Consider the following 22,117-nt stretch of genomic DNA (forward strand, 5'->3'; position numbering starts at 1 on the left):
GGGTAATTACTGTGGGTAGTTACTGTGGGTAATTACTCTGTGTAGTTACTGCGGGTAATTACTCTGGGTAGTTCCTGTGGGTAATTACTCTGGGTAGTTACTGTGGGTAATTACTCTGGGTAGTTACTGTGGGTCATTGCTGTGGGTAGTTACTGTGGGTAGTTACTGTGGGTAAATACTCTGGGTGATTTCTGTGGGTAATTACTGTGGTTAATTACTGTGGGTAATTACTCCGGGTAGTTACTGTGGGTAATTATTCTGGGTAGTTACTGTGGGTAATTACTGTGGGTTGTTACTGTGGGTAGTTACTGTGGGTAATTACTGTGGGTAGTTACTGTGGGTAATTACTCTGGGTAGTTACTGTGGGTAATTACTGTGGCTAGCCACTGTGGGTAATTACTCCGGGTAGTTACTGTGGGTTATTACTGTGGGTAGTTACTGTGGGTAGTTACTCTGCTAGTTACAGTGGGTAATTACTGTGGCTAGTCACTGTGGGTCATTACTCTGGGTAGTTACTGTGGGTAATTACTGTGCTAGTTACTGTGGGTAATTACTGTGGGTAATTACTCTGGGTAGTTACTCTGGGTAATTACTGTGGGTAGTTACTGTGGGTAGTTACTGTGGGTAGTCACTGTGGGTAATTACTCCGGGTAGTTACTATGGGTAATTACTCCGGGTAGTTACTGTGGGTAATTACTGTGGGTAATTACTGTGGGTAATTACTGTGGGTAATTACTGTGGGTAGTTACTGTGGGTAATTACTCTGTGTAGTTACTGTGGGTAATTACTGTGGGTAATTACTGTGGGTAATTACTGTGGGTAATTACTGTGGGTAATTACTGTGGGTGATTTCTGTGGGTGATTGCTGTGGGTGATTGCTGTGGGTAGTTACTGTGGGTAATTACTGTGGGTAATTACTGTGGGTAGTTACTGTGGGTAATTACTCTGTGTAGTTACTGTGGGTAATTACTGTGGGTAATTACTGTGGGTAATTACTGTGGGTAATTACTGTGGGTAATTACTGTGGGTGATTTCTGTGGGTGATTGCTGTGGGTGATTGCTGTGGGTAGTTACTGTGGGTAATTACTGTGGGTAATTACTCCGGGTAGTTACTATGGGTAATTACTCCGGGTAGTTACTGTGGGTAATTACTGTGGGTAATTACTGTGGGTAGTTACTGTGGGTAATTACTGTTGGTAGTTACTGTGGGTAATTACTGTGGGTAATTACTCCGGGTAGTTACTGTGGGTAATTACTGTGGGTAGTTACTGTGGGTAATTGCTCTGGGTAGTTACTGTAGGCAATTACTGTGGCTAGTCACTGTGGGTAATTACTCCGGGTAGTTATTGGGGGTAATTACTGTGGGTAATTACTGTGGATAGTTACTGGGGGTAATTACTCCGGTAGTTACTGTGGGTAATTACTGTGGGTAGTTACTGTGGGTAATTACTCTGGGTAGTTACTGTGGGTAATTACTCTGGGTAGTTACTGTGGGTAATTACTGTGGGTAGTTACTGTGGAGTAATTACTGTGGGTAGTCACTGTGGGTAATTACTCCAGGTAGTTACTGTGGGTTATTACTGTGGGTAGTTACTGTGGGTAATTACTGTGGGTAGTTACTGTGGGTAATTACTGTGGGTAATTACTGTGGGTAATTACTCTGGCTAGTTACTGTGGGTAATTACTGTGGGTAGTTACTGTGGGTAATTACTGTGGGTAGTTACTGTGGGTCATTGCTGTGGGTAGTTACTGTGGATAATTACTCTGGGTAGTTCCTGTGGGTAATTACTCTGGGTAGTTACTGTGGGTAATTACTGTGGGTAGTTACTGTGGGTAGTTACTGTGGGTAATTACTGTGGGTAATTACTCCGGGTAGTTACTGTGGGTAATTACTCCGGGTAGTTACTGTGGGTAATTACTGTGGGTTGTTACTGTGGGTAGTTACTATGGGTAGTTACGGTGGGTAATTACTTTGGGTAATTACTGTGGGTAATTACTGTGGGTAATTGCTCTGGGTAGTTACTGTGGGTAATTGCTGTGGGTAGTTACTGTAGGCAATTATTGTGGGTAGTTACTGTGGGTAGTTACAGTGGGTAATTACTGTGGCTAGTCACTGTGGGTCATTACTCTGGGTAGTTACTGTGGGTAATTACTGTGCTAGTTACTGTAGGTAATTACTGTGGGTAATCACTCTGGGTAGTTACTCTGGGTAATTACTGTGGGTAGTTACTGTGAGTAGTTAGTCTGGGTAGTTACTGTTGGTAATTACTGTGGGTAGTTACTGTGGGTAATTACTCTGTGTAGTTACTGTGGGTAGTTACTGGGGGTAATTACTCCGGTAGTTACTGTGGGTAATTACTGTGGGTAGTTACTGTGGGTAATTACTCTGGGTAGTTACTGTGGAGTAATTAATGTGGGTAGCTACTGTGGGTAATTACTGTGGCTAGTCACTGTGGGTAATTACTCCGGGTAGTTACTGTGGGTTATTACTGTGGGTAGTTACTGTGGGTAATTACTGTGGGTAGTTCCTGTGGGTAATTACTGTGGGTAGTTACTGTGGGTAATTACTCTGGGTAGTTACTGTGGGTCATTGCTGTGGGTAGTTACTGTGGGTAGTTACTGTGGGTAATTACTCTGGGTGATTTCTGTGGGTAATTGCTGTGGGTAGTTACTGTGGGTAATTACTGTGGGTAATTTGTCCGGGTAGTTACTGTGGGTATTTACTCCGGGTAGTTACTGTGGGTAATTACTGTGGGTAATTACTGTGGGTTGTTACTGTGGGTAATTACTGTGGGTAATTACTGTGGGTAATTACTCTGGGTAGTTACTGTGGGTAATTGCTCTGGGTAGTTAATGTGGGTAATTGCTGTGGGTAATTACTGTGGGTAGTTACTCCGGGTAGTTACTGTGGGTAATTACTGTGGGTAGTTACTGTGGGTAATTACTGTGGGTAGTTACTGTGGGTAATTACTGTGGGTAATTACTGTGGGTAGTTACTGTGGGTAATTACTGTGGGTAGTTACTGTGGGTAATTACTCTGGGTAGTTACTGTGGGTAATTACTTTGGCTAGCCACTGTGGGTAATTACTCCGGGTAGTTACTGTGGGTTATTACTGTGGGTAGTTACTGTGGGTTATTACTGTGGGTAGTTACTGTGGGTAGTTACTGTGGGTAGTTACTCTGCTAGTTACAGTGGGTAATTACTGTGGCTAGTCACTGTGGGTCATTACTCTGGGTAGTTACTGTGGGTAATTACTGTGCTAGTTACTGTGGGTAATTACTGTGGGTAATTACTCTGGGTAGTTACTCTGGGTAATTACTGTGGGTAGTTACTGTGGGTAGTTACTCTGGGTAGTCACTGTGGGTAGTCACTGTGGGTAATTACTGTGGGTAATTACTGTGGGTAATTACTGGGGGTAGATACTGGGGGTAGATACTGTGGGTAATTACTCTCGGTAGTTACTGTGGGTAGTTACTGTGGTTAGTTACTGTGGATAATTACTCTGGGTAGTTACTGTGGGTAATTAATGTGGGTAGTTATGTGGGTAATTACTGTGGGTGATTTCGGTGGGTGATTGCTGTGCGTGATTGCTGTGGGTAGTTACTGTGGGTAATTACTCAGGGTAGTTACTGTGGGTAGTTACTGTGGGTAATTACTGTGGGTAGTTACTGTGGGTAATTACTCTGGGTAGTTACTGTGGTTAATTACTCTGGGTTGTTACTGTGGGTAATTGCTCTGGGTAGTTACTGTAGGCAATTACTGTGGCTAGTCACTGTGGGTAATTACTCCGGGTAGTTACTGTGGGTAGTTACTGGGGGTAATTACTCCGGTAGTTACTGTGGGTAATTACTGTGGGTAGTTACTGTGGGTAATTACTCTGGGTAGTTACTGTGGAGTAATTACTGTGGGTAGTTACTGTGGGTAATTACTGTGGCTAGTCACTGTGGGTAATTACTGTGGCTAGTTACTGTGGGTTATTACTGTGGGTAGTTACTGTGGGTAATTACTGTGGGTAGTTCCTGTGGGTTATTACTGTGGGTAGTTACTGTGGGTAATTACTCTGGGTAGTTACTGTGGGTAATTACTCTGGGTAGTTACTGTGGGTCATTGCTGTTGGTAGTTACTGTGGATAGTTACTGTGGGTAATTACTCTGGGTGATTTCTGTGGGTAATTGCTGTGGGTAGTTACTGTGGGTAATTACTGTGGGTAATTTCTCCGGGTAGTTACTGTGGGTATTTACTCCGGGTAGTTACTGTGGGTAATTACTGTGGGTTGTTACTGTGGGTAGTTACTGTGGGTTGTTACTGTGGGTAATTACTGTGGGTAATTACTCTGGGTAGTTACTGTGGGTAATTGCTCTGGGTAGTTACTGTGGGTAATTGCTGTGGGTAATTACTGTGGGTAGTTACTCCGGGTAGTTACTGTGGGTTATTACTGTGGGTAGTTACTGTGGGTAATTACTGTGGGTAGTTACTGTGGGTAATTACTGTGGGTAATTACTGTGGGTAGTTACTGTGGGTAATTACTGTGGGTAGTTACTGTGGGTAATTACTCTGGGTAGTTACTGTGGGTAATTACTTTGGCTAGCCACTGTGGGTAATTACTCCGGGTAGTTACTGTGGGTTATTACTGTGGGTAGTTACTGTGGGTTATTACTGTGGGTAGTTACTGTGGGTAGTTACTGTGGGTAGTTACTCTGCTAGTTACAGTGGGTAATTACTGTGGCTAGTCACTGTGGGTCATTACTCTGGGTAGTTACTGTGGGTAATTACTGTGCTAGTTACTGTGGGTAATTACTGTGGGTAATTACTCTGGGTAGTTACTCTGGGTAATTACTGTGGGTAGTTACTGTGGGTAGTTACTCTGGGTAGTCACTGTGGGTAGTCACTGTGGGTAATTACTGTGGGTAGTTACTGTGGGTAATTACTCTGTGTAGTTACTGCGGGTAATTACTCTGGGTAGTTCCTGTGGGTAATTACTCTGGGTAGTTACTGTGGGTAATTACTCTGGGTAGTTACTGTGGGTCATTGCTGTGGGTAGTTACTGCGGGTAGTTACTGTGGGTAAATACTCTGGGTGATTTCTGTGGGTAATTGCTGTGGGTAGTTACTGTGGGTAATTACTGTGGGTAATTACTCCGGGTAGTTACTGTGGGTAATTACTCTGGGTAGTTACTGTGGGTAATTACTGTGGGTTGTTACTGTGGGTAGTTACTGTGGGTAGTTACTGTGGGTAGTTACTGTGGGTAATTACTGTGGGTAGTTACTGTGGGTAATTACTCTGGGTAGTTACTGTGGGTAATTACTGTGGCTAGCCACTATGTGTAATTACTCCGGGTAGTTACTGTGGGTTATTACTGTGGGTAGTTACTGTGGGTAGTTAGTCTGCTAGTTACAGTGGGTAATTACTGTGGCTAGTCACTGTGGGTCATTACTCTGGGTAGTTACTGTGGGTAATTACTGTGCTAGTTACTGTGGGTAATTACTGTGGGTAATTACTCTGGGTAGTTACTCTGGGTAATTACTGTGGGTCGTTACTGTGGGTAGTTACTCTGGGTAGTCACTGTGGGTAGTCACTGTGGGTAATTACTGTGGGTAATTACTCTGTGTAGTTACTGTGGGTAATTACTGTGGGTAATTACTGTGGGTAATTACTGTGGGTAATTACTGTGGGTGATTTCTGTGGGTGATTGCTGTGGGTGATTGCTGTGGGTAGTTACTGTGGGTAATTACTGTGGGTAATTACTCCGGGTATTAGTTACTGTGGGTAATTACTCCGGGTAGTTACTGTGGGTAATTACTGTGGGTAATTACTGTGGGTAGTTACTGTGGGTAGTTACTGTGGGTAATTACTGTGGGTAGTTACTGTGGGTAATTACTGTGGGTAGTTTCTGTGGGTAATTGCTCTGGGTAGTTACTGTAGGCAATTACTGTGGCTAGTCACTGTGGGTAATTACTCCGGGTAGTTACTGGGGGTAATTACTGTGGGTAATTACTGTGGGTAGTTACTGGGGGTAATTACTCCGGTAGTTACTGTGGGTAATTACTGTGGGTAGTTACTGCATGTAATTACTGTGGGTAGTTACTGTGGGTAATTACTCTGGGTAGTTACTCTGGGTAATTACTCTGGGTAATTACTCTGGGTAGTTACTGTGGGTAGTTACTGTGGGTAATTACTCTGGGTAGTTACTGTCAGTAATTACTCTGGGTAATTACTGTGGATAGTTACTGTGGGTAGTTACTGTCGGCAATTACTGTGGCTGTTTACTGTGGGTCATTACTCTTGGTAGTTACTGTGGGTAATTACTCTTGGTAATTACTGTGGGTAGTTACTATGGGTAGTTAATGTGGGTAGTTACTGTGGGTAATTACTGGGGGTAGATACTGGGGGTAGATACTGGGTGTAATTACTCTGGGTAATTACTCTGGGTAATTACTGGGGGTAGTTACTGTGGGTAGTTACTGTGGGTAGTTACTGTGGGTAGTTATTGTGGGTAGTTACTGTGGGTAATTACTCTCAGTAGTTACTGTGGGTAATTACTCTCGGTAGTTACTGTGGGTAGTTACTGTGGTTAGTTACTGTGGATAATTACTCTGGGTAGTTACTGTGGGTAATTACTGTGGGTAATTACTGTGGGTAATTACTGTGGGTAATTACTGTGGGTGATTTCTGTGGGTGATTGCTGTGCGTGATTGCTGTGGGTAGTTACTGTGGGTAATTACTCAGGGTAGTTACTGTGGGTAGTTACTGTGGGTAATTACTGTGGGTAGTTACTGTGGTTAATTACTCTGGGTAGTTACTGTGGGTAATTGCTCTGGGTAGTTACTGTAGGCAATTACAGTGGCTAGTCACTGTGGGTAATTACTCCGGGTAGTTACTGTGGGTAGTTACTGGGGGTAATTACTCCGGTAGTTACTGTGGGTAATTACTGTGGGTAGTTACTGTGGGTAATTACTCTGGGTAGTTACTGTGGAGTAATTACTGTGGGTAGTTACTGTGGGTAATTACTGTGGCTAGTCACTGTGGGTAATTACTCCGGGTAGTTACTGTGGGTTATTACTGTGGGTAGTTACTGTGGGTAATTACTGTGGGTAGTTCCTGTGGGTAATTACTCTGGGTAGTTACTGTGGGTAATTACTCTGGGTAGTTACTGTGGGTAATTACTCTGGGTAGTTACTCTGGGTAATTACTCTGGGTAATTACTCTGGGTAGTTACTGTGGGTAGTTACTGTGGGTAATTACTCTGGGTAGTTACTGTCAGTAATTACTCTGGGTAATTACTGTGGATAGTTACTGTGGGTAGTTACTGTAGGCAATTACTGTGGCTGTTTACTGTGGGTCATTACTCTTGGTAGTTACTGTGGGTAATTACTCTTGGTAATTACTGTGGGTAGTTACTATGGGTAGTTAATGTGGGTAGTTACTGTGGGTAATTACTGGGGGTAGATACTGGGGGTAGATACTGGGGGTAATTACTCTGGGTAATTACTCTGGGTAATTACTGGGGGTAGTTACTGTGGGTAGTTACTGTGGGTAGTTACTGTGGGTAGTTATTGTGGGTAGTTACTGTGGGTAATTACTCTCGGTAGTTACTGTGGGTAATTACTCTCGGTAGTTACTGTGGGTAGTTACTGTGGTTAGTTACTGTGGATAATTACTCTGGGTAGTTACTGTGGGTAATTAATGTGGGTAGTTACTGTGGGTAATTACTGTGGGTAATTACTGTGGGTGATTTCTGTGGGTGATTGCTGTGCGTGATTGCTGTGGGTAGTTACTCTGGGTAATTACTCCGGGTAGTTACTGTGGGTAGTTACTGGGGGTAATTACTCCGGTAGTTACTGTGGGTAATTACTGTGGGTAGTTACTGTGGGTAATTACTGTGGGTAGTTACTGTGGAGTAATTACTGTGGGTAGTTACTGTGGGTAATTACTGTGGCTAGTCACTGTGGGTAATTACTCCGGGTAGTTACTGTGGGTTATTACTGTGGGTAGTTACTGTGGGTAATTACTGTGGGTAGTTCCTGTGGGTAATTACTCTGGGTAGTTACTGTGGGTAATTACTCTGGGTAGTTACTGTGGGTCATTGCTCTGGGTAGTTACTGTGGGTAATTACTCTGGGTGATTTCTGTGGGTAATTGCTGTGGGTAGTTACTGTGGGTAATTACTGTGGGTAATTTCTCTGGGTAGTTACTGTGGGTAATTACTCCGGGTAGTTACTGTGGGTAATTACTGTGGGTTGTTACTGTGGGTAGTTACTGTGGGTAATTACTGTGGGTAATTACTGTGGGTAATTACTCTGGGTAGTTACTGTGGGTAATTGCTCTGGGTAGTTACTGTGGGTAATTGCTGTGGGTAATTACTGTGGGTAGTTACTCCGGGTAGTTACTCCGGGTAGTTACTGTGGGTTATTACTGTGGGTAGTTACTGTGGGTAATTACTCTGGGTAGTTACTGTGGGTAATTACTGTGGGTAGTTACTGTGGGTAATTACTGTGGGTAGTTACTGTGGGTAATTACTCTGGGTAGTTACTGTGGGTAATTACTGTGGCTAGCCACTGTGGGTAATTACTCCGGGTAGTTACTGTGGGTTATTACTGTGGGTAGTTACTGTGGGTTATTACTGTGGGTAGTTACTGTGGGTAGTTACTGTGGGTAGTTACTCTGCTAGTTACAGTGGGTAATTACTGTGGCTAGTCACTGTGGGTCATTACTCTGGGTAGTTACTGTGGGTAATTACTGTGCTAGTTACTGTGGGTAATTACTGTGGGTAATTACTCTGGGTAGTCACTGTGGGTAATTACTGTGGGTAGTTACTGTGGGTAATTACTCTGTGTATTTACTGCGGGTAATTACTCTGGGTAGTTCCTGTGGGTAATTACTCTGGGTAGTTACTGTGGGTAATTACTCTGGGTAGTTACTGTGGGTCATTGCTGTGGGTAGTTACTGTGGGTAGTTACTGTGGGTAGTTACTGTGGGTAAATACTCTGGGTGATTTCTGTGGGTAATTGCTGTGGGTAGTTACTGTGGTTAATTACTGTGGGTAATTACTCCGGGTAGTTACTGTGGGTAATTATTCTGGGTAGTTACTGTGGGTAATTACTGTGGGTTGTTACTGTGGGTAGTTACTGTGGGTAGTTACTGTGGGTAGTTACTGTGGGTAATTACTGTGGGTAGTTACTGTGGGTAATTACTCTGGGTAGTTACTGTGGGTAATTACTGTGGCTAGCCACTGTGGGTAATTACTCCGGGTAGTTACTGTGGGTTATTACTGTGGGTAGTTACTGTGGGTAGTTACTCTGCTAGTTACAGTGGGTAATTACTGTGGCTAGTCACTGTGGGTCATTACTCTGGGTAGTTACTGTGGGTAATTACTGTGCTAGTTACTGTGGGTAATTACTGTGGGTAATTACTCTGGGTAGTTACTCTGGGTAATTACTGTGGGTAGTTACTGTGGGTAGTTACTGTGGGTAGTCACTGTGGGTAGTCACTGTGGGTAGTCACTGTGGGTAATTACTGTGGGTAGTTACTGTGGGTAATTACTCTGTGTAGTTACTGTGGGTAATTACTGTGGGTAATTACTGTGGGTAATTACTGTGGGTAATTACTGTGGGTAATTACTGTGGGTGATTGCTGTGGGTGATTGCTGTGGGTAGTTACTGTGGGTAATTACTGTGGGTAATTACTGTGGGTAATTACTGTGGGTAGTTACTGTGGGTAATTACTGTTGGTAGTTACTGTGGGTAATTACTGTGGGTAATTACTCCGGGTAGTTACTGTGGGTAATTACTGTGGGTAGTTACTGTGGGTAATTGCTCTGGGTAGTTACTGTAGGCAATTACTGTGGCTAGTCACTGTGGGTAATTACTCCGGGTAGTTATTGGGGGTAATTACTGTGGGTAATTACTGTGGATAGTTACTGGGGGTAATTACTCCGGTAGTTACTGTGGGTAATTACTGTCGGTAGTTACTGTGGGTAATTACTCTGGGTAGTTACTGTGGGTAATTGCTCTGGGTAGTTACTGTGGGTAATTGCTGTGGGTAATTACTGTGGGTAGTTACTCCGGGTAGTTACTCCGGGTAGTTACTGTGGGTTATTACTGTGGGTAGTTACTGTGGGTAATTACTCTGGGTAGTTACTGTGGGTAATTACTGTGGGTAGTTACTGTGGGTAATTACTGTGGGTAGTTACTGTGGGTAATTACTGTGGCTAGCCACTGTGGGTAATTACTCCGGGTAGTTACTGTGGGTTATTACTGTGGGTAGTTACTGTGGGTTATTACTGTGGGTAGTTACTGTGGGTAGTTACTGTGGGTAGTTACTCTGCTAGTTACAGTGGGTAATTACTGTGGCTAGTCACTGTGGGTCATTACTCTGGGTAGTTACTGTGGGTAATTACTGTGCTAGTTACTGTGGGTAATTACTGTGGGTAATTACTCTGGGTAGTCACTGTGGGTAATTACTGTGGGTAGTTACTGTGGGTAATTACTCTGTGTAGTTACTGCGGGTAATTACTCTGGGTAGTTCCTGTGGGTAATTACTCTGGGTAGTTACTGTGGGTAATTACTCTCGGTAGTTACTGTGGGTCATTGCTGTGGGTAGTTACTGTGGGTAGTTACTGTGGGTAAATACTCTGGGTGATTTCTGTGGGTAATTGCTGTGGGTAGTTACTGTGGTTAATTACTGTGGGTAATTACTCCGGGTAGTTACTGTGGGTAATTATTCTGGGTAGTTACTGTGGGTAATTACTGTGGGTTGTTACTGTGGGTAGTTACTGTGGGTAGTTACTGTGGGTAGTTACTGTGGGTAATTACTGTGGGTAGTTACTGTGGGTAATTACTCTGGGTAGTTACTGTGGGTAATTACTGTGGCTAGCCACTGTGGGTAATTACTCCGGGTAGTTACTGTGGGTTATTACTGTGGGTAGTTACTGTGGGTAGTTACTCTGCTAGTTACAGTGGGTAATTACTGTGGCTAGTCACTGTGGGTCATTACTCTGGGTAGTTACTGTGGGTAATTACTGTGCTAGTTACTGTGGGTAATTACTGTGGGTAATTACTCTGGGTAGTTACTGTGGGTAGTCACTGTGGGTAGTCACTGTGGGTAATTACTGTGGGTAGTTACTGTGGGTAATTACTCTGTGTAGTTACTGTGGGTAATTACTGTGGGTAATTACTGTGGGTAATTACTGTGGGTAATTACTGTGGGTAATTACTGTGGGTAATTACTGTGGGTGATTGCTGTGGGTGATTGCTGTGGGTAGTTACTGTGGGTAATTACTGTGGGTAATTACTGTGGGTAATTACTGTGGGTAGTTACTGTGGGTAATTACTGTTGGTAGTTACTGTGGGTAATTACTGTGGGTAATTACTCCGGGTAGTTACTGTGGGTAATTACTGTGGGTAGTTACTGTGGGTAATTGCTCTGGGTAGTTACTGTAGGCAATTACTGTGGCTAGTCACTGTAGGTAATTACTCCGGGTAGTTATTGGGGGTAATTACTGTGGGTAATTACTGTGGATAGTTACTGGGGGTAATTACTCCGGTAGTTACTGTGGGTAATTACTGTGGGTAGTTACTGTGGGTAATTACTCTGGGTAGTTACTGTGGGTAATTACTCTGGGTAGTTACTGTGGGTAATTACTGTGGGTAGTTACTGTGGAGTAATTACTGTGGGTAGTCACTGTGGGTAATTACTCCAGGTAGTTACTGTGGGTTATTACTGTGGGTAGTTACTGTGGGTAATTACTGTGGGTAGTTACTGTGGGTAATTACTCTGGCTAGTTACTGTGGGTAATTACTGTGGGTAGTTACTGTGGGTAATTACTGTGGGTAGTTACTGTGGGTCATTGCTGTGGGTAGTTACTGTGGATAATTACTCTGGGTAGTTCCTGTGGGTAATTACTCTGGGTAGTTACTGTGGGTAATTACTGTGGGTAGTTACTGTGGGTAGTTACTGTGGGTAGTTACTGTGGGTAATTACTGTGGGTAATTACTCCGGGTAGTTACTGTGGGTAATTACTCCGGGTAGTTACTGTGGTTAATTACTGTGGGTTGTTACTGTGGGTAGTTACTATGGGTAGTTACGGTGGGTAATTACTTTGGGTAATTACTGTGGGTAATTACTGTGGGTAATTGCTCTGGGTAGTTACTGTGGGTAATTGCTGTGGGTAGTTACTGTAGGCAATTATTGTGGGTAGTTACTGTGGGTAGTTACAGTGGGTAATTACTGTGGCTAGTCACTGTGGGTCATTACTCTGGGTAGTTACTGTGGGTAATTACTGTGCTAGTTACTGTAGGTAATTACTGTGGGTAATTACTCTGGGTAGTTACTCTGGGTAATTACTGTGGGTAGTTACTGTGAGTAGTTAGTCTGGGTAGTTACTGTTGGTAATTACTGTGGGTAGTTACTGTGGGTAATTACTCTGTGTAGTTACTGTGGGTAATTACTGTGGGTAGTTCATGTGGGTAATTACTCTGGGTAGTTACTGTGGGTAATTACTCTGGGTAGTTACTGTGGGTAATTGCTCTGGGTAGTTACTGTGAGTCATTGCTATGGGTAGTTACTATGGATAATTTCTCTGGGTAGTTACTGTGCAAAATACAGAATCTCAATACGATGAAAAGAATAACAGCTTAGAACTTTAAGTTAAGACATACAACTGTCTATATAAATATATATATATACATATATAAAGAGAAAATTAGAGTAAAAGTGTTCATTCAATAAAATAGAAGAAACTAAATGAATGCATCAGTAGTATTGATTGTTTTGATCGATAGATGATTATCACAGTTCTATGTTTTAACTACAAATAACATGGCAGATAAATAACACAATTATTCTATGCTGCATCACATCCTTCATTAATATAAACAGTAAACAGTGTGAGTTAATGGACTTTGCTCTGTTTCAGGATATTACTATTTAACAACTACCTATGGCGCATTAGAACATATCAAACACTATGATAAACAAACTGTCACTCGCCAACTCAGTCACGAGATCCAGGACTCAATCCACCAATGGCAACGGAGGAGAACACTGAACATGAAACGAGTGTCCAGGTCATCAATGCAGGTCAGTGTCACAACAGAGGCACTTTAACATCATGAATAAAAGGAATCGCAAATAGAATGCATCTGAGATCATGGTATAATAAGTCGAGAGTACATTATTGCCCTGTAACCACCGGTGGCAGAGCCTTCAACAACCTCAGTCCTCATCTGTCTAACATAAATAAGAATATTTGCCACAGAACGAGGGGAGGAGAAGTTGGAGGTCAATTCAACTCACCAATGTTCACATCCATATCTCAGATGGCAGTTCGAAAGCAGCATTGAGAGGGACCTGGAAATAATTTTGAGTTGCCCACTGCCTGATTTGATTACCTCAGACACAAGGAAATATATGGGACTGAGTCCAATAAATTTAGTTAATACTATGTTGATTAACAACTTATTAAATTAATATTTGGAATGTTGTGGATCCAGTCCTATTGAAACTGTGGAATTGTCATCTCTTGAATTCCATCCATGGCTTCAATAAATTTGGGTTAACATCTCAATGTAGTTTACTTGACTATTTTGGGGATCATAAAGAAAAGAATAAAGAAAGACTTGCATTTATATAGCGCCTTTCATGACCACCAGACATCTCAAAGTGCTTTACAGCCAATGAAGTACTTTTTTTTTGAAGTGTTGTAATGTGGGAAATGCAGCAGCCAATTTGCGCACAGCAAGGTCCCACAAATAGCAATGTGATAATGGCCAGATAATCTTTTTTATGTTGGTTGAGGGATAAATATTGGCCAGGACATCGGGGATAACTTCCCTGCTCTTCTTCGGAATAGTGCCATGGGATATTTTACGTCCACCTGAGAGAGCAGACGGGGCCTCAGTTTAACAGCTCATTCGAAAGACAGCACCTCCAACAGTGCAGCTCTCCTCAGTACTGCACTGGACTGTCAGCCTAGATTTTTGTGCACAAGTCTCTGAAGTGGGACTATGAACCCACAACCTTCAAACTCAGAAACAAGAGACACCCACTGAGCCACAGCTGACATCATGAACACATTTCTGAAAAACCTACATAATTGAATTTCTGAAGTGTGTTCAGGAAAACTTGATTGACCAGTATGTTTCTGGCCCAATAAGGAAGGAGGCATTGCTGGATCTGGTTCTGGAGAATGAGATGGGTCAAGTGCAGCAAATGTCAGTAGGGGATCATTTAGGAAACAGTGATCATAGTATCATAAGGTTTAATTAGCTACGGAAAAACACAGGGAGCAATCTAGAGTTTACTCCCCTTCCTCTGGAACTTCAGTAAAGTGTGGAAGGACCACAACTAATTGTAGATGGTCAGTTGAAACAAGTAGGCTTGCTAACCTAAATGGCCTTTTCTTATTTTGGATTCTTAAGTTTCTATATAATTTTAAACAAGGGATGACTCAGGGCATGGAGGGACCAAAGAGGAACAGAAAATGTTTTGACTAAATGAGCAAAGGATTTCTTTAAGCTTTCTTTCTTCTTCCTCAAATTCTTTCCCACAAAGGCATATTTTTGTTGTCACCTATATGTTGTCAAAGGTTAAACAAAAGGGGATTTTAGCTGCATTTATACTGTGGAGTAATAATAATAACTTTTATTTATATAGCACCTTTAACATAGAAACATAGAAAATAGGTGCAGGAGTAGGCCATTTGGCCCTTCGAGCCTGCACCACCATTCAATAAGATCATGGCTGATCATTCACCTCAGTACCCCTTTCCTGCTTTCTCTCCATACCCCTTGATCCCTTTAGCTAGAAGGGCCATATCAAACTTCCTCTTGAATATATCTAACAAACTGGCATCAACAACTCTCTGTGGAAGAGAATTCAACTCTCTGGGTGAAGTTTCTCCTCATCTCGGTCCTAATTGGCTTACTCCTTATCCTTAGACTGTGACCCCTGGTTCTGGACTCCCCCAACATCGGGAACATTCTTCCTGCATCAAGTCTGTCCAGTCCCATCAGAATTTTATATGTTTCTATGAGATCCCCTCTCATTCTTCTAAACTCCAGTGAATACAGGCCCAGTCTATCCAGTCTCTCCTCATATGTCAGTCCTGCCATCCCGGGAATCAGTCTGGTGAACCTTTGCTGCACTCCCTCAATAACAAGAACGTACTTCCTCAGATTAGGAGTCCAAAACAGAACACAATATTCCAGGTGAGGCCTTACCAAGGCCCTCTCCAGCTGCAGCAAGACCTCCCTGCTCCTATACTCAAATCCCCTCGCTATGAAGGCCAACATGCCATTTGCCTTTTTCACCGCTTGCTGCACCTGCATGCCAACCTTCAATGACTGATGTACCATGATGCCCAGGTCTCGTTGCACCTCCCATTTTCCTAATCTGCCGCCATTTAGATAATATTCTGCCTTCATGTTTTTGTCACCAAAGTGGATAACCTCACATTCATCCACATTATACTGCATCTGCCATGCATTTGTCCACTCATCTAACCTGTCCAAGTCACCCTGCAGCCTCTTAACATCCTCCTCACAGCTCACACCGCCACCCAGCTTAATGTCATCTGCAAACTTGGAGATATTACACTCAATTCCTTCATCTAAATCATTGATGTTTTTTGTAAATAGCTGGGGTCCCAGCACTGAGCCCTGCAGCACCCCACTAATCACTGCCTGCCATTCTGAAAAGGGCCTGTTTATCCCGACTCTCTGCTTCCTGTCTGCCAACCAGTTCTCTATCCACATCAGTACGTTACCCCCAATACCATGTGCTTTAATTTTGCACACCAATCTCTTGTGCGGGACCTTGTCAAAAGCCTTTTGAAAGTCCAAATACATCACATCCACTGGTTCTCCCTTGTCCACTCTACTAGTTACATCCTCAAAAAACTCTAGAAGATTTGTCAAGCAAGATTTAAGCATAACATAGTAAAACGTCCCAAGGCACTTCACAACAGTGTTGTAAACAGATAAATTTGATACTGAGCCACAGAAGAAATTAAGGCAGATGATCAAAAGCTTGTTTAAAGAGGTAGGTTTTAACAAGCGTCTTAAAGAAGGAAAGAGAGGTAGAGAGGCGTAGAGGTTTAGGGAGGGAGTTCCAGAGCTTAGGGCCCACAAACTGAAGGCAGGTCCACCGATGGTTAAGCTGTTATAGTGAGGGATGTTCAAGAGGCCAGAATTTGAGGAGCGCAGACATCTTGTGGGATTGTGAGGCTGAAAAAGAATACTGGTGATGGGGACAGCAATTATCCTAATATAGACTGGGACAGTAATAGTGGAAAGGGCAGAGATGGGGAAAACTTGCTTGATCAGTATGTTTCTGGCCCAACAAGGAAGGAGGTATTGCAGGATCTGGTTCTGGGAAATGGGTTAAGTGGAGCAAGTGTCAGTAGGGGAACATTTAGGAAACAGTGATCATAGTATCATAATGTTTAATTAGCTACGGAAAAGCACAGGGAGCAATCTAGAGTAAAAATACTTAATTGGCGTGATGGCAATTTTCAGTGGGTTCAAAACGGATCTGGATAGGGTAAATTGGAATCAAAGATTGGCAGACAAAACTGTAATCAAACAATGGGCTGCCTTTAAAGAGGAGATGGTTCAGGTACAGTCGAGGTATATTCCCACAAGGGGCAACGGTAGGGCAACTAAAGCCAGAGCTCCCACGATAACGAAAGATATAGAGAGTAAGATGAAGCTGAAAAAGAGCACGTATGACAGATGTCAAGTTGAGAATACAAGTGAGAGCCAGGCTGAATATAGAAAGTTAAGAGAGGAAGTGAAAAAGAAAATAAGAGGGGCAAAGAGAGAGTAACATAATAGGGAATCCAAAAGTCTTCTATAGACATATAAATGGGTAGTAAGAGGAGGGATAGGGACGATTAGGGACCAAAAAGGAGACCTACGCATGGAGGCAGAGGGCATGGCTGAGGTACTAAATGAGTACTTTGCATCTGTCTTCACCAAGGAAGAAGAAGGAGTTAGATGAAGTCCTTACTACTAGGGGGATCAAGGGGTATGGCGAGAACGCAGGAATGGGGTACTGAAGTTGCATGTTCAGCCATGAACTCATTGAATGGCGGTGCAGGCTAGAAGGGCCAAATGGCCTACTCCTGCACCTATTTTCTATGTTTCTATGTTTCTATGCTGCCATAGTCATAGTGAAAAAGGAGGTAGTGGAGATACTGGATGAGATAACAATTGATAGACAAGAGGTGCGGTCTGTACATAAAGTTGATAAGTTATGGGAGTAGAAACAAGAGCATATCTGCTGGAGAACAGCAGCCAATAGGCTCTGAGGCCAGAAGATTGTCCTAGGGAGGAAGATTTTTAAAAAGTACCTGCTGCATTCTCCTTTCTTGTGGCTCCCCTGAAGGGCTTCAGAACCTTCGGTTCACAGAGGATCTCAATGCAAGCCCCCACTGCCAAGTTTCTTTTACCATCTCTCCACTTAGGTCAGGAAAGTGATGCAGGAAGCCATGCACGCCCCTCCCCCCTCACTGTAATGATTATAATCGCTCAACCATTGGCGGCAGTGCCTTCTATTGCCTGGGCCTTAAGCTCTGGAATTCCATGCCTAAACTTCTATTCCTCTCGACCTCTCTTTCCTCCTTCGAGATGGTTCTTAAAACCTACCTTTTTGACCAAGCTTTTGGTCACTTGCGCTAATTTCTACTTATGTGGCTAGGTGTCAAATATTTTATCTCATAATACTCCTGTAAAGTGCCTAGGGATGTTTCACTACGTTAAAGGCACTATATAAATACAAGTTGTTGTTGCTGTATGCTAGGCCTGCAGGTAGGAGCAGCTCTCCCTTCACCCATTTGGGGAATCCCCAGACATCCCAGGGCAGTGCTGTAGATACAGAGACCTGACACAATGGGCCTCCTCCCCCGTTCCTTCTTTGCTGCACTGGGGAACTGAGCATTTCCCAAAGGGGGAAATGTCCCCATCAGCTCCAGCCCTCATATAGTTAAATAAAACAAAGTCTGAACATATTGGCTGCCTTGTGCACATCTGTAAGCTATAAAGCATACACAGTAATGAAACACTGCTGATAATCTGACCAGGAATTAGTTTAATTGCAAGACAAAGCTGAGTATGCCAATCAAATTGTGAGCTTAGATTAAATACACCCGAAGGGTTGAACTTACTTTTGAAACAGAAAATAAAACAAGCTGATTATATCAAGAGATTCCCTGTGGGAGATGAAATCATGGCCACGTGAATGCCGTGCCCTGCCAAGCTGAGGATAACCAATTTGCAACATAATATGTAGCATGTAGGTTTCAGAATGTGCAATGTCCAACCTCATTATCAAGTTAGCATGTGCATGAAATAAAGCTTCCAATTTAACGCAGGTTTAATGTATGTTGGTGCTTTTCAACACTTTTGCATACAGGTGTAAATGAATATAAGCATAGTTCAAAATCCACAGGAAGGAGGAAGAAAGAACTGTTTCAAATTGGACAGAGCAGATAGTTCTGATGCAAAACCACAGTCTCCTGGGGAAAATACATTACTTTGTCTAAGTAATCCTTCACATTTAATAGATGTTGTAATGGAATGGTAGCTGTTAGGTATGAAATCCTGGGACTCCAAGACTGGGACAGTGCAGTCTGTTGTTCTTCCAGTTTCTTCCCATTAACCTCATAATGAACTAGCCCGTATTATCTAATAGGCCATCCTGTCTGGGCACAACCGTGACAGTCTTTGTTGAGAACTGAAGGCAATGGCTTGACCGAATGGGAGAACTCTAAATTGCTCGTAATTAGTAGAGACAAATATGAGAAATCAGTGGTGTTGTGGTCGGACCTACTGATCTTTAGATCCACACAGGAAATCCCCAGCTTGGGTGATCTTGATGATAGCCTTCAGAATCAGCACTGACTTTGGCAGGAAGCTTGTCCTTTGTTTTCAGTTCAGCCCATTTCAGGAGTTAGACGTTTTGTTCGCAGTTAAGTTATTGTCGCATTTCTCCCTCACTTCGGCATCTTTTGATGAACCAGAGTAATGGAAAAATCTGCACTGAGAGAAATTCAGTTGGCACGTGTTCAACTTGATAAACAGCTAAAATAAACTGACAGGCACAGGAGCTGAAACCAAACTGCTTTGTGGGTATGTCGAGCAACCGTTACACTTAGGTGCTGGGGTATAAGAGCATAAGAAATAGGAGCAGGAGTAGGCCATTTGGCCCCTCGAGCCTGCTCCACCATTCAATAAGATCATGGCTGATCTGATCTTGATCTCAACTCCACTCTCCATAACCCTTCACCCCCTTATTGCTCAAATATCTGTCTATCTCTACCTTAAATATATTCAATGACCCAGTCTCCACAGTTCTCTGGAGTAGAGAATTCCAAAGATTCATGACACACAGAGAAGAAATTCTTCCTCATCTCCATTTTAAATGTGCGACCCCTCATTCTGAATCTATGCCCTCTAGTTCTAGATTCCCCCACGAGGGGAAACATCCTCTCTGCATCTACCCTGTCCAGCCCCCCAGAATTTTATACGTTTCAATAAGATCACCTCTCATTCTTCTAAACTCCATTGAGTATAGGCACAACCTGCTCAACCTTGCTTCATAAGACAATCCCGTCATCTCAGGAATCAGCCTAGTGAACCTCCTCTGAATAGCCTCGAATGCAAATATATCCCTCCATTCATAAGGAGACAAAAACTGTATGCAGTACTCCAGGTGTGGCCTCATCAATACCCTGTACAGATGTAGCAAGACTTCCGAAATTGCCTCTCTCCTTAAGGCCTGTTGCCACCTGCAAATCAGTGGCCACACTGTGGAGTGGAGTGGCCGCTGACTTTTCGTGGAATGGCTGCTGATAGCCCAACTGCCCTTCTGAGGTTTTCCGGCGGTGCCCCGATCCCCCTCCTAATGCTCCGGTGCTGCCGATCCGGGTTAAGTGTATCATCACCCTGCGCACCGCCGATGTACCCTCCGATGGCGACATTCCCCTCTGAAAATCTTTGGCCCGCCAGGCGATACCAAAACCTGTTTTTTCCCGGTGGTCCAGTGAGGCTGTGGCATTCTGCAATGGCAGTGCGGCTTCCCTTAAAAGGTAGGATGCACTGCCGCTGCTGCCATGTTGTTTTTTTTGTCGGCCCGACAATTATGCCCCGGGTTCGGCAGGGCCACCATCAGGCAGCCTGGCACCCTCTCTTGGGTGCCAGGCTGCTGTTCCAGCCAAAACCCTCCCTGGTGATCCAGTGGACCAAAGTTTTTAAATCACGAAGGCACTGGCCTTTAAGTGAAGGGGAGATCCGTGATGACGTGGCGCCGTGATGACGTCATCGGGGGGGTCACTCTGCACCACCCTCAACTTGTCACCGGCGTGTATCCTCCCCTCTCGTGTAGTCACCGCCCCCATTAAGAGAGACTTCTGGATCCAAGTAAAAAAATAACAACAAAGAGCGGAATTTCGCTCAAGCACAGCTGCGGTAAAAACCAGTGGAATGGGTTGCGTGCGTCCGTTTCGGGCGAGGGGCAATTTCTACCCTCCCTACTTTTATACTCCATCCCCCTTGTAATAAAGGCCAACATTCCATTTGTCTTTCTAATTACTTGCTGTACCTGCATGCTAACTTTGTGTTTCATGCACAAGGACCCCCAGATTCCTCTGTACTGCAGCATTTTGTAGTCTCTCTCCATTTAAATAATAATTAGCTTTTTTATTCTTCATTCCGAAGTGGATAACTTCACATTTTCCCACAATATTCTCCATCTGCCAATTTTTTGCCCACTCACTTAACCTATCTGTATCCCTTTGCAGATTATTTGTGTCCTCTTCACAATTTGCTTTCCCACCTATCTTTGTACCATCAGCAAACTTGGCTACATTACACTCGATCCCTTCTTCCAAGTCATTAATATAGGTTGTAAATAGTTGAGGCCCCAGCACTGATCCCTGTGGCACCCCCCTCCCCCCTAGTTACAGTTTGCCAACCTGAAAATGACCCATTTATTCTGACTCTGTTTTCTGTTAGTTAGCCAAACCTCTATCCATGCTAATATATTACCTCCAACCCCATGAGCTCTTATCTTGTACAGTAACCTTTTATGTTAAATTATCTCCAGATGACTTTTAAACCTGGAAAGATTTCCAGGGCACAATTCGGATGTGAGCTATTCCTGATGAGGAGGCAACAAAGACTAACTGTGTTGCACAAGGGATTATGGCTAGGCCTGTCTCATGAATATATAACAAGTTGACTCCTGCACTTCATTTATTTGAATTAAGGAACATGTACATGTCATTTCCTGCTTAGTATAAATAATGAGTATTGCATTTATTTAAGAAACCTCTGAGGTCTCACTGTAGAATATTTGAGTATTTTGAGCTGGGCTCAATCAACCACAACTGGAGAACTTTACAATTTGTGGTTAAATATTGGTCCCAGATAATTTATTATTTTAGAATTACAAAGGAAAATAGTCGTTATGGTGGAAGCCTGGAAGAAATGTGGCAGCAGTTTGAGAATGGAAACTCAGAAACTGAAGCAGTAACAGTACGGAGCATTTGAGATAGGCCAAAAATAGATATGCTGTCATGAAGAGGGAAATGGCAGTGAGGAACATTAACAGGCATTCAATCTAGAGGACTAATAGTTATTAAGCGGAGATCCAGAGAATATGTATTTTTTATATACCCAATCTTCAAATTTTTTTGTAATTATTTATGTACAAAGGGTGTTGGCTTTTTGGACTGAGTCTTCAAAAGGCTCAATTCCCCAAAACAATGCAAAAAAGATTTTGCCGAAACTCTATCTGTGCATTAGCCTAGGATTACATTTCACATCGCACACGTCTAAGATAACAAACATATGTTCCTCATATGCGTTTCTTGATATTTCCATTTATAGAATTTGGCTGTATGGAATCTGGATAGACTCACTGGTGTAGTACGTGGCACCACAGATCACAAGGTCGCAGCTTCAGTTCCTCGGTCTGTGCTCATTTAGTTGATCTCTGCCAGGGCAATGGTTGGGGCAGGAAAACTGGCATCAGAGCTCCTGGGAATGGGAAGAGAAAAAACACTCTCAGAATTTGTGTGTCCATCGGTGGCTCAGTTGGTAACACCCTTGTCTCCGAG

General features: G+C 43.2%; 1 protein-coding gene across 1 annotated transcript in view; it reads left to right on the forward strand.

Moving 5' to 3' along the window:
* Positions 1-22,117, forward strand: part of rin3 (Ras and Rab interactor 3) — a 166,493-nt gene that overhangs the window by 138,658 nt on the left and 5,718 nt on the right. The window contains exon 9 of the mRNA XM_070879479.1: positions 12,914-13,077. Within this exon, the coding sequence (XP_070735580.1) occupies positions 12,914-13,077 (164 nt within the window). The remainder of the gene's footprint in view (positions 1-12,913; positions 13,078-22,117) is intronic.

This window comes from Pristiophorus japonicus, chromosome 4 (assembly GCF_044704955.1).
Source record: "Pristiophorus japonicus isolate sPriJap1 chromosome 4, sPriJap1.hap1, whole genome shotgun sequence".
NCBI classification, from domain to species: domain Eukaryota; kingdom Metazoa; phylum Chordata; class Chondrichthyes; family Pristiophoridae; genus Pristiophorus; species Pristiophorus japonicus.